Source organism: Epinephelus moara, chromosome 7 (genome assembly GCF_006386435.1).
Source record: "Epinephelus moara isolate mb chromosome 7, YSFRI_EMoa_1.0, whole genome shotgun sequence".
In the NCBI taxonomy this organism is placed as follows: domain Eukaryota; kingdom Metazoa; phylum Chordata; class Actinopteri; order Perciformes; family Serranidae; genus Epinephelus; species Epinephelus moara.
This window is the reverse complement of record NC_065512.1, coordinates 33,400,154-33,416,780: the sequence shown is the minus strand read 5'-3', so window position 1 is coordinate 33,416,780 and position 16,627 is coordinate 33,400,154. Positions and strand designations below refer to the sequence as shown.

Below are 16,627 nucleotides of genomic sequence, written 5' to 3'. Positions count from 1 at the left end.
AGCGGTTTAGGTCCCGCCAAGCTGCCGTCCTGGATGTAGCACATTTGGCACCCTATGCAAGCTTCACCTTGCTAATAATAATAATGATAATTACACTTACTCTTCATTGATACAGTGCTTTTCAAAACAGACTTACAAAGCAACTGGGCTGCCACAATGCCCAATTAAATATAACAAGATTTTTATGATTTTTTAATAATGAAGAAACAACCCAATTCACAAGAACTTGAAAAAAATGACAATGATCCAAGTGAAGGGAAAAAACACAAACTTTATTCTCTTCTTTTTACAAAACATTTCAGAATCAACCTCAATAAATAATTATAAATCTATTACAGACCTTCAAGAAGCAAATGATCAAACTTAAACATGATCAGACACATTTGCTGAAACAGCATCATATAGTGCTAGACTTTAATTTTTTGCTGCTCTAGCACAGTAACAAAAAGTGTTAATGCATCAGTAAAATGACAAAAACAACACAACAAGAGGTGTTTGACGTACACGGCTTTGTAGAGTGATGAGCACATGAGCGATGCCATGATTGTGAAAGATATGACAATCTAAAAGGCAACTGAGATGTTTGCAAATCAGTCATACTGTAAAGTATGACTGACTGCAGGACTTCTATGCTGGCCTGCCTGCACACAACCAGCAGACACCTTAAACCTACAAACACAACTAGTAATGTGCACTTTACAGAAGATTTTAAACAACTTTAATGATCAGATTCTGCAGATAACGAAACGTTTTTATATGACACATTAATAAAAACCTGGTAGCCCTCAATCAGCGATTCCTTAGTTTATTCATCTGAAACACATCTGAATGCAGCCAGATGAGCGCTTATGTACAGATTTACATTCGTAATGTAAATGTGAAGCGATGTATACATGTGAAATGTAAATGTATCAATGTAAAGCAGCCTTGTTTCAACAACAACAGTGTATTACTGACTTGTAACTGATGTATAATCAATTCAAACCAAAAGCCAAGTACCTGAGCCTAAATTGCAATGACGCAAATAATATTCCCCAAACATCATCTCTATAGTTATTACTGTAAGTTATGCATATCCAGGCTTTGGGATTTAGTTGTATTAAGATAAAGAGGATTAAAAATGGTAGCTACCTGCAATCAGTGAGACACAGCCATCAGATTAACATTATATTACTTATTGGAGTGTCATGTTTGACTGCTGAGTGATTAGTATAAATATCATCTTTTTAAAAATCATATAGCCTATATTTTGAAGTAAGCAACACGCTCTCACTTCCAACTCATCAAATATGGCAGCTTGGTCAGTGGCCCAAAGATTTAAACTATGGTGCTCTAGGTACCCCTCTAGCATCAGTTTTGGACGCTCAGGGACGGCATGTCAATATCAGCTTGTTACATGTAGTGTCTTTTTAAAATAAACCTACCAAAACTACTTAAGGTGTAGGCCTGAAACTACTTTGTTAGGTTTAGAAAATAAGATCATGGGTTTGAGTTAAATAAGTACGTTTGTTACGTGACTTAAATAAGTCAATGACTGTGTTTTGTGGTGTACGTCATGTGACATTATGTCACATGATGTTAAATGTGTAATGTAGTTGAAAAAAATAAACATTCACACGAGACACAACAAACTGTTGTCATTCGCAGGTTGTGAAATACCAATGCTGTATCAGCCCCCTCTGCATCTCATACTGACACAAAGGCTTTCCTCTGCGTAAAACATGAAACACGTGTGTAACATTGTCAAACGGTCACAGTTAGTTTCAGGGGACAAAACTACTAGATTAGGTCTTGAAAAAAATCATGTTCTGGGTTAAAATAAGTATGTAACGTGTCGGAAATACATCACACGAGTGACTTAATTATCTCATGTGTCTACCTAAGTTATGTAAGGCTACATTAAAACAAACTGGACTTTTGTTTTTACACCGGACACTAACAGTGGTCTCCTGGATTAAAGTCCATGTTTGTTAGACCCATTCACCACCACAACCCCTGCCGCCCTACTTAGACATTCTTGCTCTCTATATTACGTTGTTGCGATGGATGGGTTGACATTATGGTCAGCTGAAAGCACAGTGCATCTCATAGAGATACTAAAGGGTGCCTTGTGCATCGAATTCAGCTGCTGATGGCAACTGACCAAGCTTCTGTATTTAATTCCCTAGGAATGGCATCAAATACAGGGTGAAATGAGAACTGCAAATACTGATGAGGCCATCTATTGAAATGTTTGAAAACACAAAGGAAAGTCTTTGTTTATGTTTGAACTCTAACATAATAGAAAACAATCAGATTACATAACATTGTATGTATCTTGTCTTAAAATTTGCAGATTACAATTTTAAATAGATCATCTATAACAAACATTGTTTTCAGAGTAAACTGCCCAACCTTAAAAAACTGAAAACTTTTTGATAAATAAGCATCTCTACTGTATTCATCATTATGCATCATATTTATTTTACTTATTTAAATGCCAAAAAGACACCGTCAAAGGTGTTTTGATCGAATATGACATGTTATTGATAGCAGTTAAAAACATTTTGAAATACATTCAGCTTCAGTTTGAGCAGGGATGCAGGTTGGGTGTGTGTGTGTGTGTGTGCATTTATTAGTAGCTAAAACATGGTGTAACCAAGGAGATTCTGCATTGCACGTCAACCGCAGAGTCATACATAAATGTATATGTAAGCCTTGTACGTATGTAGCTTGATGAGCTGACATAACCTGCAATACCAGCTAGTTCATTGCAGATACATATGTAACATATGTTTTCAATGAGTCATAAATGCTAACCAGAAACACAGGCTTGCAAACAGATGTGAAAAACAGCCCTTATGGCAAATACTGAAACCTTAAATTAAGTGCAAATATATACTAGATGATTCTCAGCTCTTTATATGGCCCATGCCTCTTATACATAGCTGTTATGATGGCAGCATGGATAACATGATTATATTATGTTGGCTGAGTATGGGCGAATAAAGTGGGCTTTATTTGTAGCATGCATTTGGATTTCGCTCTTCACTGCAGTCATTTACTTGGCTTATTTTCATTTTTTTCCGCCCAACCTTCTTGTCAGGTCTCACATGAAACTCAGAAAGACGGATATTTGTGCATTACAGTGGATGTTTATTGGCCTGTGCCCATGAGGTCATTTCAGATTGGAGTCAGAGTGACACATCCAGATCATAAATAGACGTTCACAGCTTGTTCCGTTCCCCTTCACCGTTCAGTCTCCCTTTCTACCTGTATGATTTTGAAATAACTTGGAAATGCAGTAGGTTTCATGTGTCATGCAGATCAATCTATAGTGTACACACAACACTAAGACAAGCAGGCATATGTCTACAGGCACACAGTAACGCACAGTATAAAATAAACAGGAATAAAATACCTGGTTTAGAGTTGCTTATTGAGCTTTTGTGTGAGTAGCCTAATGCACTGACACAGGTTGTTAAAATATGGAATAAAAATGTGTCAGCATATTAGACTATGGGGTGGAAGAGGGACAACCTTGGTTTAAATTGTCATACCAGTCTTTAGGTTTACTTTGCATTTACTTTCAGGTGCCTGCAGTGCAAAACAGAAAAGTACAGTGATGTGCTACAACATGAGGTAAAAACAAAATGGTGCAGTGCATGAGATGCCATGAAAGGTACTAGAGTGACAAAAAAGTAAAGCGACCTTTCAGAAACAGAAACAACAGGATAGGTGTGAGGAATCCTAGTAACAGTGCAAATACACGTGTTTACGGTAAACACTAGAAATCATAAAGGTTAAAGTCACGTAAATATCAGGACAGTCAAATACAGAGAAATAATAAATATACTAGGTGCAATGCCATTTGCTCAAAGGTCATGTGATGCACTGAGGGAAGATGGGTAGAAATTAGAGTGTGCCCATTCCAGTGACTTCAGACGTCAGCCTAGAACAGTTCAGGGGAGGCGGGAGAGGAGGAGGAGCAGGGGGAGGGGAGGGTGGGGAGGCAGACAGAGAAAAAATAAAAATACAGCTGTGAAAGAGGAACTTTCGCTTGAAAGTGAAAGTTATGCTGCAATGGCTGGCTTTGTGCTCCAATTCTTGTTGGCACCAGTTTGTTTGTTTGTCTTTTCACACACATATTTTCATTGTACCCTTTGACATAAAACATCTTAACTTCTAAAAAAAAATATGGTAACATAACCATGCAATACTAACCCCCTCATGAAGCCATGCAGTGGACAGAAAAGAATGGTAGTGTAATGAAAAATGTCTAGTGTAGAAATTGCTGTATTCCCTGACAGAGGCATCACATCACTCTTCTCTCTAACAGCATTGCTCAATTGGCAGTCATGTGTTTAGTCCTTTTTTTTTCTTTGCTTTTTTTGTTCATTTTACATTTTTTATTCATTTTACTCTTTCCAGACACAATAGGAATTAATAGGTAAATGTATCTATATAGTAATGACAAAAAGAAACACAATATATATTGTTCCTGGAATGAGGCATGCTAAATAAATACTTGCAGGAATAGTGTGACATTTGGGAAATACACTCTATTTCTTGTAGTAAAATGAGAAGATCAGTACCGCTCTCAAGTCTGCTCATTAAAGTGAGGAGATGGTTAGCTAAGCTTAGCTTAGCATAGCATAGCATAAAGAGTGGAAACAGGGGGAAACACCTAGCCTGGCTCTGCCTTAAGTTAGCAGACTCACCAACACACATAAAACTTACTTACAAATCAGAGTTTGTTTATTTCATAGAAAAAATGACGTGGGACAGAAGGGAAGTAAATGGGTCAAACAAACACAGGACTTTTATTCAGGAACTGCTGTTCATGTCCTGTGTGAAACCAAAAATCAATATGGATGTATTTTAACAATGTTACACAGACTGTCTTAGTATGTGATGTGTGTCATGTGAGATACGGACTTTACGTTTTGTCAGTGATAGATGTACTAATTTTAAGCCCAACTGTGGCCTTTTTTTCTAAGCCTGACCAAGGAGTTTTGTTGCCTTAACCTAATCACGCAGTTTTGGCGCAACTGTAATGGTTTAACAATGTTGATCACATGTTTAAACCTGCAACCATTACTGTTCATATACAAGCTATTTTATCGTCCACCAATAGGAGCGCCAGTTTAGGAAATGCCCCGGTGGATAGTATTAGATGGTAAGAACAAAAAGACCTATGTGGCTGTATAGCTTGGAAGACTTTTTACACGGGGCTGTGTGTCAAACTACGTCTCTGAGGGGAGCAATGAAGCCTGAAGCCTTGCCTTCAATGTGAATCAGTTAACTTTAGATGTGCTGCTATATGAATTGGGAAGAGTTAAGCTAGCTGTTTCCAACCTTTGCTAAGCTAAGCTAAGCTAAGCTAAGCTAAGCTAAGCTAATTATCTCCTAGCTTCATATTCAAGTGACAGAGATGAGAGTGGTATAGATATTCTTATCTAATTCAATGCAATTATATTAATAATCTTAACTGAATATCCCACAATGTCAAACTATTCTTAATGATACACTGGCTACATCCATTTAAAACGAATCCCTGTGTTGTTAGTCTGACTTTTACTATAGGTCACTCACAGGCTAATGTTAAAGTGTTATGTAAAACCAAGGGAGTCTAAGGAAAGTTCCATGGGATAACACGTAGAGGTTAATTGTGAAGCAGTTGTGGTTTTGATGTTAGCTTCTGCAAACAGAGGCAGATTTGGTGTGACTTCAGGATGTAGTCATGGATGAGGGGTCATTCCACATGGCAGCCACGTCCCTGAACCTGCCATTGGAATTGTGGGAAAGCAATAGCCATTAGTTTCTCAGCGGACCGTTGTCCGAAATCCCCTTAAAAGTCAAAGACATAAAGTCCTGTTTGTTGAGTATGTGGGTTCTCCTGCTCTGACGCTGATAACATTTCACTTTGAGGTGTGGGTAGCCTGCGGACATCAGTGAGGTTCTGTTTTTTTTTCCAGAGTTGTGGATAACACATTTATTTTCTGTGTTGATAATGAATTAGTGGTTTCAGTGGATAGAGGAGGGAAAAAGAGACAGGGGTGGTAGGGCATGGCAAGAAAATTCAAATGAAAAATATGTTCCTCAGTATTTTACTGGTATAAGCAGTATCTTACCTATCCAGACCCTGTTTATCTTAGTCCTGGGGTTCAAAATATTTTGTTAGTTATTTTAAATTAAACAAAACGATTGGCTTATTTGCAAATACACGAGGGTCATCTTCGTTTCATCTGATATATTTGTCTTGTTGAGGCTGAATACCTTTTTGTGTTGTTTTACAGATCTATGATGAAGGTTTTGTTCATGAACTTTCCAGACCGATGTTAGCATTAAGCATCTGATGATTCATTTATTGAACATCCAATTTACTAATCTGCAGGTCTTGTTCAAAGGCACAGCTTACTTGTCTCAGTAGTTGGCATTGCTCCCACGAGCCACTTACTTGCAAAGAGTGTACTGACTGAAACTTAATGCATAATAATGTCTACACTTGGGTGGAAATAAGGAACCAAAGTAGAAAGGAAAACCCAAGAATATAAAATGAATAGTCACAGTCTTCATGGACCTATCTGTCACTTGTCAAAACCTGACAGATATTGTGCTTTTTCTGGCAACTCATCAAAGTATCAGTGTCATGAATGTCAAACTAAACTACCACGCTTTCTTCTTCTTTTCAAACAGCACAGTCACCGATAGCAGTGTTCTTGGATCTTCACTATATAAATGGACATTCAGGTGTTGCTTTTATCCTTTAGATTGTGCTGGAGCCCAGCAGTTAAAGTTAAAAGGTTACCTGGCATTGATGAGATACTGGGCCAGGCTGATGTTAGCTGGAGTCCCTGTTATGGTGATCTGGCGCTCTGACGAGCCCTCCATGGCGTTTGCAATTTTGATCTGCGCTCCAGACATCTGTCGAATCTCATTTATTTTGGTTCCCTGGCGTCCAATGATGCAGCCTATTAGCTGGGGAAAAGGGCAGAAGTCTTAGAACATGGAGCAAGGAATCCTCCGTGTTGTCTTAATACATTTATACTTAATGCCTTATAGTTTTGACGTTAAAAGGAAGTTTAATGGGTTATAAAATGGTCTGGATTTCATTTAAATCCCTCATTCAGGAAGTTAAGTTTGATTAATGATAGCATGGTCAGTATACCAGCTGAATGGGGGTATTCTGCTGTGCAAACAGTAAGAACTGAAGTTTGCAGGAGCATTGTTGGTAATGATGTCAGTCATTTGATCCTATAATATCAATACCTTTGAAAGAACAGTGCACTCTACCATTTGTAAATATTTTCCTTCAGTTAATTAACGATCAAAGCTACCATCTACTCTCCTAAACTTTAAGTTAATTGGATCAGTGTGCTCTGTGACAAATTGTAGGTACTGCACTATGACATAAACCACAGTCTCACATAATTTGAAAAGTACAGAATTTTTAAACATAACTCTTAGTCAGCTGTCTACAGAAAGCATTACTCACATCATTAGGAATGGTGAGTTCATGGGTGCTGGCTGGTGGACTGGCATCCAAACCTGAATTGGGGAGCAATGGGATAAGAAAGGAGATTTGACTTTAAAAAGTCATTTTAAACTTTTAAAGGACTACTTTGACATTTTTGAAAAATACGCTTATTTGCTTCTTCAGATGAGAAGATTGATACCACTCTCTGTATGTTAAATATAAAGCTACATCCAGCAAATGGTTAGCTTACCTTAGCACAGCTAGTGGAAACAGCTAGCCTGGCTCTGTTCAAAGGCAACAAAATCTGCCTACCAGTACAAAGCAGAGGTAAGAGCAGTCTCTTAGCCCCAACTTCACATTTAGCATACAAATAAAAGGGTCAGTGTCGATTTTCTCAGCTAGCTCTTAGCTTACAAGGAGCTGTATGCAACAATCAGAGCGCATATGATTTAGAGACTGAGCAAGAATTGCTTGCACACGGCTCTGAACATGTAGGTAGCTACTCAGCAGCTAGCAGCTAACAGTGCTAACAGGGCAAGCAAAGCTAATCGCATGAACACTGCTATGGCAATAGTGCTGACAGAGCTAATAGTGATAACTTAGGGGTAGGGGGTTGCAGAGTCTGGGTGTTTTGCTTTCAAACAACACGCGGTCTGGACACCGCAATCAGCAGTATCTGTCGTATGAGCACGCTGCAGAGTGGCGTGGCCAGACCGTCTGCCACACTAAAGAACAGAAAAGCTCAGATTAGTAGAACACACACAAAGGTAGCGAGACTTCATTCTCTGCACAGGACACCATTTTTCCACGAACGCTGGCATCTTTTTCAGTTGTTTCCAATGAGGAGAGAGCATATGCAGCAGCATGCAGCCACCAGGTAAAAAGTGGCGCAGCTGGGGTTGACACATTTGATTTGTGAAAAACCGGGACATCTGACGCACAATGTAGGGCGAACCATACGTGCAAATATATCATGTTAACAGCTGTAGGAATCCCCATTGCCTCCCTTACCTCTATTAGTCCTGATGTGCAGTCGAGCTCATAACACTCAGCAGTCAGATACAGCTGTTGCTCTCCTCTTTGACCATTTATGGATCTAAGCTTCACTAACTACACCTGACCATTTATTGAAGTAATAAGACAAGTTACAAATGTTCAAGTAACGTGAGTATGCTGGGTTTATACCATGTCCATTACAAAAACAGGAGCCCATGATCTCCATCCAGTCATACAGACCAAGTACATCAGTGGCTGGAAAATAATTGATCACTGATCATAAAGTTGAAAAACGTACAGAAACCTACGGACTGTTTTTGTCAAATCATTTCCGAGCTTAATCATCCTAATAGCAGCACAAGAGTAGCCTAACTGAGCAGTTGCTAGGTGATAAGGTAAACTTTCGTATTACTGCTACCAATGAAAAAGATGTCTAAACTTATGGCCAATTGTTGCTGTGTGCTACTAATTGTTACCTGTTTACGGACATGGGATTGGATGTCTAAACATAAAGAGGAAAAAGCAGAATAGCAGTAGTAGAATCCGGTTTTATTTGGAACTCTGAAAATTTAAAGTACATTTTCACATTTTCTGGGGCAGTTGCTCAAAAAAGAGAACAATCTGGGAAAACCAGAACTCATGGCAACCCTAGCTGTACCCAGAGACTTTTTTACAGAGTGCTCCAGTTTTGTTTTTTTGTTTTTTATTTTGTATGGCTGCTCCGAGCATGTCCAGTTGAAAATCTCTAAACTTTTCAGAAAGGCACCGGTGACATCACTGCCACTCTTGTATCTACTGTATAATACATGTCAGTCTGGCGCTATCACAACAAAGACAGAAAATCCAATTTGTGGGAGCATATCAGCCGGACACTGAATGTTGCGGGTGAGTGTTGTGCTTTTATCACCATATATATTGTAAGCCTGTTTTTACCTGTGTAGTCAACCCTCTGTTAATGTAGTGTTACCCTAGCTACCTAGCAAACATTAATGTCAAGATATTGTTGCCATAGAAATATACCCACATTTTGCACATTATTTAAAAAAGCACTGGGATAAAGCATTCCCCAGCACCCTGCCACCGCTTTTCTGCTGAGTAAAAACGCTATGTGGACACACATTTACATTGCAAATAGTTGTTTGCTGCTGTATCAATGTTCTGAATGTTGCACACAGCTCATTTAAAGGTGTTGGTAGGCAGATTTTACAACTATTCAGGATAGCTGTAATCGTTTGGCTAAGCTAGGCCTACCAGCTGTTAGATCAACTTTTCATTTAAGTATGTAAACTCATCTCAATTGAACCTTTTAGCTGTAGTTTTTTTTTTTCTTTCCTTTTTTGGGGGGCTTTTGTTTTTAACACAATATTTCCTTATTAAATTGTGTGCATGATTTAATGAGATATCAGAAAATCAGCTAAAACACATTTTAATGAGGGAACATTTTTAAACAACTCCTGTTGATTCAATAAATAATTCCATGTATAATGGTAATTGTCACAGACTTTTAGATGAAAGTGGTGAAAAAATATACATATTTCTGAGATGTTCAGTTCATCTTTTGCAGTAAGACATGCAGGACATATTTCAGGAAGAATATTACATGTATATGTACCAAGGTCCCTTTGAAACAGTTCAGTTCAGATGTGGGGGTAGAATTTGTTTGTTATTGCAATATAATGTGGACAACCTTTTTCACTGGAGGTATTCATCTTTAATAGAAAGGAACACAACCTAAAATGTGTTAGAGGAAGGATAAATCCTGTTGCCAAGTGATAATGCAATGCCGAATACATTGTTTAAAGTGAAGCGATTTTCCTTTCTTTTCTTTTCTTTTCTTTTTTGCATTTCACTGGCACAATATGAGACAGAGCCAAGAGAAAAATATATATGAAAAAATCAAAGAAGGAGAGAAACCACAGGGGTCAAGTCATGCTGTGCCAAAAGAGAGATAAGGTGGAAGGTAGGGAAAGAGAAAAATGTTTCTCTGGATGCAAAGAGAAGGAAATATCTAAAGGGCCTTGTGGGTACGTACCAGGGAAAGCAGGGGTGGTCTGTCCGAGAGGGGTAAAGGGGGTTTGCTGCATAGCCAACTGGTGGAGCTTGGTCAACTGCTGAAGGGTTAGGAGGGAAAGTAGAACTAAGAGGTTACTGTTACACAGGTCACACCAAGAAATGAAACCAACAAAAACTAGAGTGAAGAAACGGTGAGGAGAAGGAGGCCATGACACAGGGTGGTGGAGGACGAAAAAGTAAGAAAAGAGGTACAGTGATAGAGAGATTGTCTGCCATGGGGTTATGAATTGCTATGTAATTTGATTCTTCTTCTTCTTCTTCTTCTTCTTCTTCTTCTTTTTTTTTTTTCTTAGCAAATTCCTTGTAAATTTCACATACATCAATGTGTTTTTTTTTTTAATTTACAAGATTGAGAGACAAACAGCTCCACTCATGAGCACATTAACCAAATGCAGGGAATCACTGAATTCCCATTTGCCCCCTCAGTTATCATGTGTCCTTCTAACTGGCACTTATGACTCAGAACTGAGAACCTTTGGTTTTACATGCCTGTCAGAGCAGCCGCTCTACCCCCCCTGACATGGTCACAGGATGTCCATCCCCTGCTGTGGATCATTTCCATCGGGAACGGGGGAAGACGGATGCTTTCAAGCCTTCTTCTCCTTTTAAGAGGAGTTTTAATGAGGGTGGAAGAGGGTGTCAAGCCTGCACTTGAGCGATTGTACCGTCAACCACCACCTCCAGCGGCATCAATCATTGCCCAACTTTGAATTAGTGGATCTGACACAGGGTAGCTCATGAGATGCTCATACGACAAGGACAGATGAAGGCAGATTATTAATGGAGACTAGATGGTCCACTGGAATTAAAGGGGTGTCTACATCAAAACTGCCATTACTGTCTTTGCCTTTATCGTTATCACCAATAGTCACCATTTTTTTTATCAACCACATCTGTGAAGAGTTCTTTCAGTGGCTGAGCTGCAGTCCACCCTCTAACCAAAAGGACAGAGAATTGAAGGACACGATTTATGACTTGTGTCTAAATAACTTTAAAGAGCTGCTGTGTCCAGGTATGGAAGCCGAGAACGGCCATAATTGCAATTATTTTTTTAATTCCATTATCTCAAGATCACAAGTTAATTATTTTGTTTTCTCGAGATATCAAACCTCATTTTCTCATTTAGTTATGCCAATAATTGAGAAAACAAAAGGCAGATTTCTCGAGATAATTAGATAATTTATCTTGAAAACATGACCTTTTTTCTTGAGATCAGGGACTAATTATTGAGAACCAAAAAATGTTTACCTGGTTCATTTGATCACACCTGATTTCAGCCTTCAAGATCACTGTCATAACTGAACAGTAAGTCAATGCAAAAAGGTGTAGTTTTGTTTATCTTAAATCAGTTGCCTAAGTTAAGACATTATCTGTGCATGCTGGCACGGCACCCCTGATCTCTGATACACCATAGACTGTATCAAAATAATGGATGTAGGCACGAATTGGCTTGTGGACTGCCATTTTAAAGCCTTGAGTTTGGCATTTTGGCCATTGCCATCTTGTTTTGTGGAGCCATAACTGACAATGTTTGGATGAGAACTGCACCTGCCCTTAATTATGCATAACTTTAGGCCTTTATAAAATTTAAATGGGTGAGTTGCACAAAAATGTCCCTTCTGTACGGTTGTATAAAAAGGGAAGTTAGTTACAGAACAAACTTTTTTTGTACCAGGCTGTAAACATGTTTATTATTGCTGTAAAGTTGGACATTTTAACATGGGGCTCTATGTGGACTGACTCGGTTTTGGAGCCAGCCTCATGTGGCCACTCAAGGAACTGCAGTTTTTGGCACTTACGTATTGGCTTCATTTTTCAGCCCCGGAGATTCACACTTGTGGTCAACATAAAGTAATATGAAGAAACAACTTTTCATTTTTTGTTTTTTGATATCAGGATGATTATTGCCTATTTTCGAGATATGATCTAGAAAAAACGACAACAGAAAAAAAAATTTGCAAGCACAGCCATTTTTTTCTTTTGTGTCCATATAATAAAATTGCTGCTGCTATTTTTGTAAGTTGAATTCTTGATTAAGTTAGTTACTCACATCTGGGTGTGGTATGGCATACTGTCCCTGAATTGTATAGGCCTGTAAAGACAAACATGACAGATTGAAAATTTTAGCATCTCATTTACAATAAGAAGGGTCACACATAAAACAGATCAAATAAACTGTCTTTACACTTTTATCTCAAACAATCATAATAATATTTCTATTGCAAATATATTATGATTTGAAAAAACAGTAGGGGATGATCTTGATCTTGTTAATCATATTCATCATTACCACATTCAAGTGTGAAATGCAATGAGACTTTGTACATGCAAGTCTTAGAAATCAGTGTGTTTCTGTGATAAATGAATGCAAAATGAACCACTTCTGAGTGTCAGCCAAGATCATGTCCTATACAGTGTAGTGCACTGAATGCAAAAACAGGATTAGTATGTTCACTGAGGACACTTCATTATCTGAGAACAAGTGCAAATATTTCATAATATACACATAGTGGCCACCAGTCATCTGAAGAACAGTTATTGTAAATGCTGCTTCATAATTCTACATCTTCAGTTGTCCTGTGTAATTTTTTATTCATGTGTTCAATTCTTCAAAGAAAAAGATGCAATCCAACATGACACCATTAAAAACTGCAGCTTTGGAAATAATCATAATGTTGTATGAACACACGGAATGGAACATTCTAAGCTTCATAAGAGTAGTATTTATTCAGGGGTCTGTGTTATATTGCAAAGGTGTATCTCTGTGTATTTCTGTGTAACCCTGTGTGTGTTCACTCTTCAAAATTTTCCAAAGCAGGCTTGTGTATTATGTTGTCTGCTGAAGACTTCCATTGTGTCTTACGTTCCATTTAATGTCCACTGGGTATAATTTCCTGACAAAAAGAAAAGCAACCAAATTGGAGTCATTACAAGTAGTTATGTGAAGTGTTTCGCAAATTTACCTCTTTTGTTTGCCACATTTTCAAATGCATTCAACGGCTTTTAGCCCAGATCTGCAACTAAATTATCTATATTAGCTGGACAGACATTAGTGTTTGCTGTGCATTTTGCTGACACTAACGTCATTGTTGCTGAATCAAACATTGTGGTGCGACTTACAGCTCCCTACCTCCCTCACTGCACTCTGACTGTTGATAGGAGACAGCACATGCACTGCACACACTAGTACCAAAGTCACATTTGTTACATACATCAAACCAAGCCTGGCCTACCTCCCTAAGAATTGTTCTAGCTGTTTAATAATGTCACACTACTTCTGCTTTTGCTACTGAGAGTGTGTGGGCAGATTAGCATGACTAAAAGCGGTCGTTTGTCAGGAAAATGTAAACACAGGGCATTTTAGCAGTTTAACAAACAACCAACGCTGTCATTTTTCTAAAGAGGACAGCCTCATTTGTAAAAGCGTTGCAGTGGCATGTACATGTGCACACAGAAAGTAGAAAGGCTTGCAGGAACAGGCAGGGGCTGATGCTGCAGTAAAAGTGTCAGGTTGGCTGTAGGCACAAACAAGCTAGAGCTAGCTCAGCTCTTACCTGGCCCCCAGAAAAAATGACCGGGGTGGAGGCGGGCTTTGGGCGATAAGGGATGGTGGCACCTTTTGGTGGAGACTAAGAGAAAGGGAACAGAGAGGAGAGTCAGCATGTTCTACTTGAAAACGACAAATGCTCACTCAACATTCTGGGAAATGTGCTTATTCCCTCCCTCATGCTTACATCTGTTTGCCAAATAGGCCATGTTAGCTTAGCTTAGCTTAATTTAGCTTAGCTTATCTTAGCATAACAATCCACCTACCAGCGCCTCTAATGTTCACAAAGTAACAGATATTTTTTTACCTTTGGACAGAGCCAGGCTAGCTGTTTCCCCCTGTTTCTAGTTTTTATGCTAAGCTAAGCTAAATGTTTACTGGCTGGCAGTAGATTCATATTTAACAAACAGATATGAGAATGGCATTGATCACTTGGAATACATTGGACATTAATGTGGATATATCTTGATGTTAGCACACACTGTGTACATAATACTCCCATACACACTTTCTTTGTTTCTGAACATTATTTGCTTGTGAATTATTTTGGATTACTAGAGAGCTCCTAAAGTCCTGAAAGGTGATATTTTTTGTGCACAAATTAATTATCTTGTGGGAACAAGTTAATGAACTTGTAGAAACAAGATACTTTCTTAGGAAAGTATAAGATAATTAACTTGCTCCCACAAGATAATAACTGGTGTGCACAGAATAATAAAAATATAGAAATCTAACCTTTTGGGACTTCGGGGGCTCCAAAGCTTATTGTTTATATTAATGTTGGAATATGCATTTGATTTGTGTGCATTTTTCTTTTTGAAATAAATTTATTCATATTAGGGATGCCCCAATCAAGTAGCCTGGAAATCCAGACTCAAATCTAGAAAGATTTTGAGTCTTTTTGGCTTTTTGCTCTCGCAGCTTTTGTTGCACTTTGCAGTAGCATGGTGAGTCTGGTTGTCTTCGGTTCTGAACCACTTTGCCAGTGGTGAAACACAATGGTCCATAAATGCAAGATACTTTCACAGTGAGCTGAGATATAATGAGAGCTCATAATTTTGGTAAAAAAACATAAATAAAAACAAAAATAAACAGTCTCACATTGCATTTTTGACGGTTATGGCGTATTGTGTTTTGCTGTGGGCGGGGCTCAGCTGCTGCCCTTACAAACACACAGAAGCACAGCAGAGTGGAGGAGAAAAGGAGAGCTGAGTGGTAGATGGCTGAGCAAAGTGTGTCTTTGCATGAAAGCTTTGCCAGTAAAAACACCTGTGTGACAGCTGACGTAAAACAAAGGATCATTTCCACTGTATAACTTAATATAGCCAATCCTGATCAGTTAAAAAATTCCTTGATCAGCCCCGATCCCGATCTCTGAGATCGGATTGGGACATCCCTAATTTATATATGTATTAATTTGTATTTGTATAAGTTACTTATTCAATATATATGAGTCATTTGTTGACCAAAAAGTGATATTGTTTTTATATATATATTTAAATAAAATACTAGTTACCAAAAAAAGAGAGAATGTGGTATGTTTAGTTGGGAATTGATTGTAAAAACAATAATCCTTATGGCAAAAATACAGCACAACATTCATTCATTTACTTGGTGTTTCTCATGTATTCACTCATCACATTTCTCAAGGTGCTTCATATGTATATTGCATCAGGCTGCATCAGAGTAACAGAAGAAAAATCATAAACAACACTTTGTCTTGGTAACTTTGTGTTCTTCCTGTGAGAAATGTTTTAATTTGCTGACAGGTTTTGGAAGTTGAAATGTTGTTCATGAAAACAAAAAGGAGCCATGGGGCTCAGAGGTAAGAATGGTCTCTATTCAGAGATTAGATGAATACAAAGACACAGCACATGTCATGCCTGTTCATCACAGATTAAATGCATCACCACAAATGCGGCAGATTTTGTCTCTAAGTCAGCAGGGAGGTGAATTCAGCGAGAAGGCAGGGGAGTTCCAGTTTGCGAACTTACTATAATGACACAGAGTTATTGATTCGTGCTGTGCCACAGCAACAAGGCTGTTCAAGACAGTGGAGAGGGCTTAATCAGATTTCCTCTGTAGCTGCTGCGCTGTTGAGGGAGGAGTATCCACTTAGGTGTGTGCTTTAAATAAAACATCAAGAAACAGCAACTGTGTTCTTCATGTTACAAAAACAGGCTTGGGGTTTCCTGACAGTTCTCCTGGATAGTCAAAAGCAAAAATGCTTAAGTGGTAATTATAAACTGCTACCTTTAAACTCTAATGAGATCATTTCTCTCTGTATTTAAGTAGTTGCATCACAAATAATTCCAGAATTTTTAAAGCCTATCCAGATGTACAAAAAAATGGACAAAGGTTGGCACGACCTGCCCTCTCAGGGCCTCAATCAGGCAGGCAGATTGCTTGCTGAGTTGACATTTATGGACAACAATGTCTGACCCAGACAAAGCCTTACTTGTATTTCATCTTATCATTCCTCCTGCAAATTTAAATCACTGAGTCCCATTCAAAAATTGATTCCTAAAAAAATGTCTCACCACAAGCAGTGA

The 16,627-nt window shown here is 38.4% G+C and overlaps 1 protein-coding gene across 6 annotated transcripts in view; it reads right to left on the bottom strand.

Annotated features, from left to right (window-relative positions):
- Nucleotides 1–266: 266 nt before the first annotated feature.
- Nucleotides 267–16,627, bottom strand: part of pcbp3 (poly(rC) binding protein 3) — a 91,162-nt gene continuing 74,801 nt past the window's right edge. For 3 of the 6 annotated variants that reach the window (XM_050049616.1, XM_050049617.1, XM_050049618.1), the window contains 6 exons: nt 14,083–14,157; nt 12,579–12,620; nt 10,488–10,566; nt 7,478–7,530; nt 6,791–6,960; nt 267–5,764 (listed from right to left, as the gene is read on the bottom strand). In XM_050049616.1, the coding sequence (XP_049905573.1) occupies nt 5,710–5,764; nt 6,791–6,960; nt 7,478–7,530; nt 10,488–10,566; nt 12,579–12,620; nt 14,083–14,157 (474 nt within the window). In that variant the 3' untranslated portion in view covers nt 267–5,709. The remainder of the gene's footprint in view (nt 5,765–6,790; nt 6,961–7,477; nt 7,531–10,487; nt 10,567–12,578; nt 12,621–14,082; nt 14,158–16,627) is intronic. The other 3 variants (XM_050049621.1, XM_050049619.1, XM_050049622.1) reach the window with 3 other exon arrangements.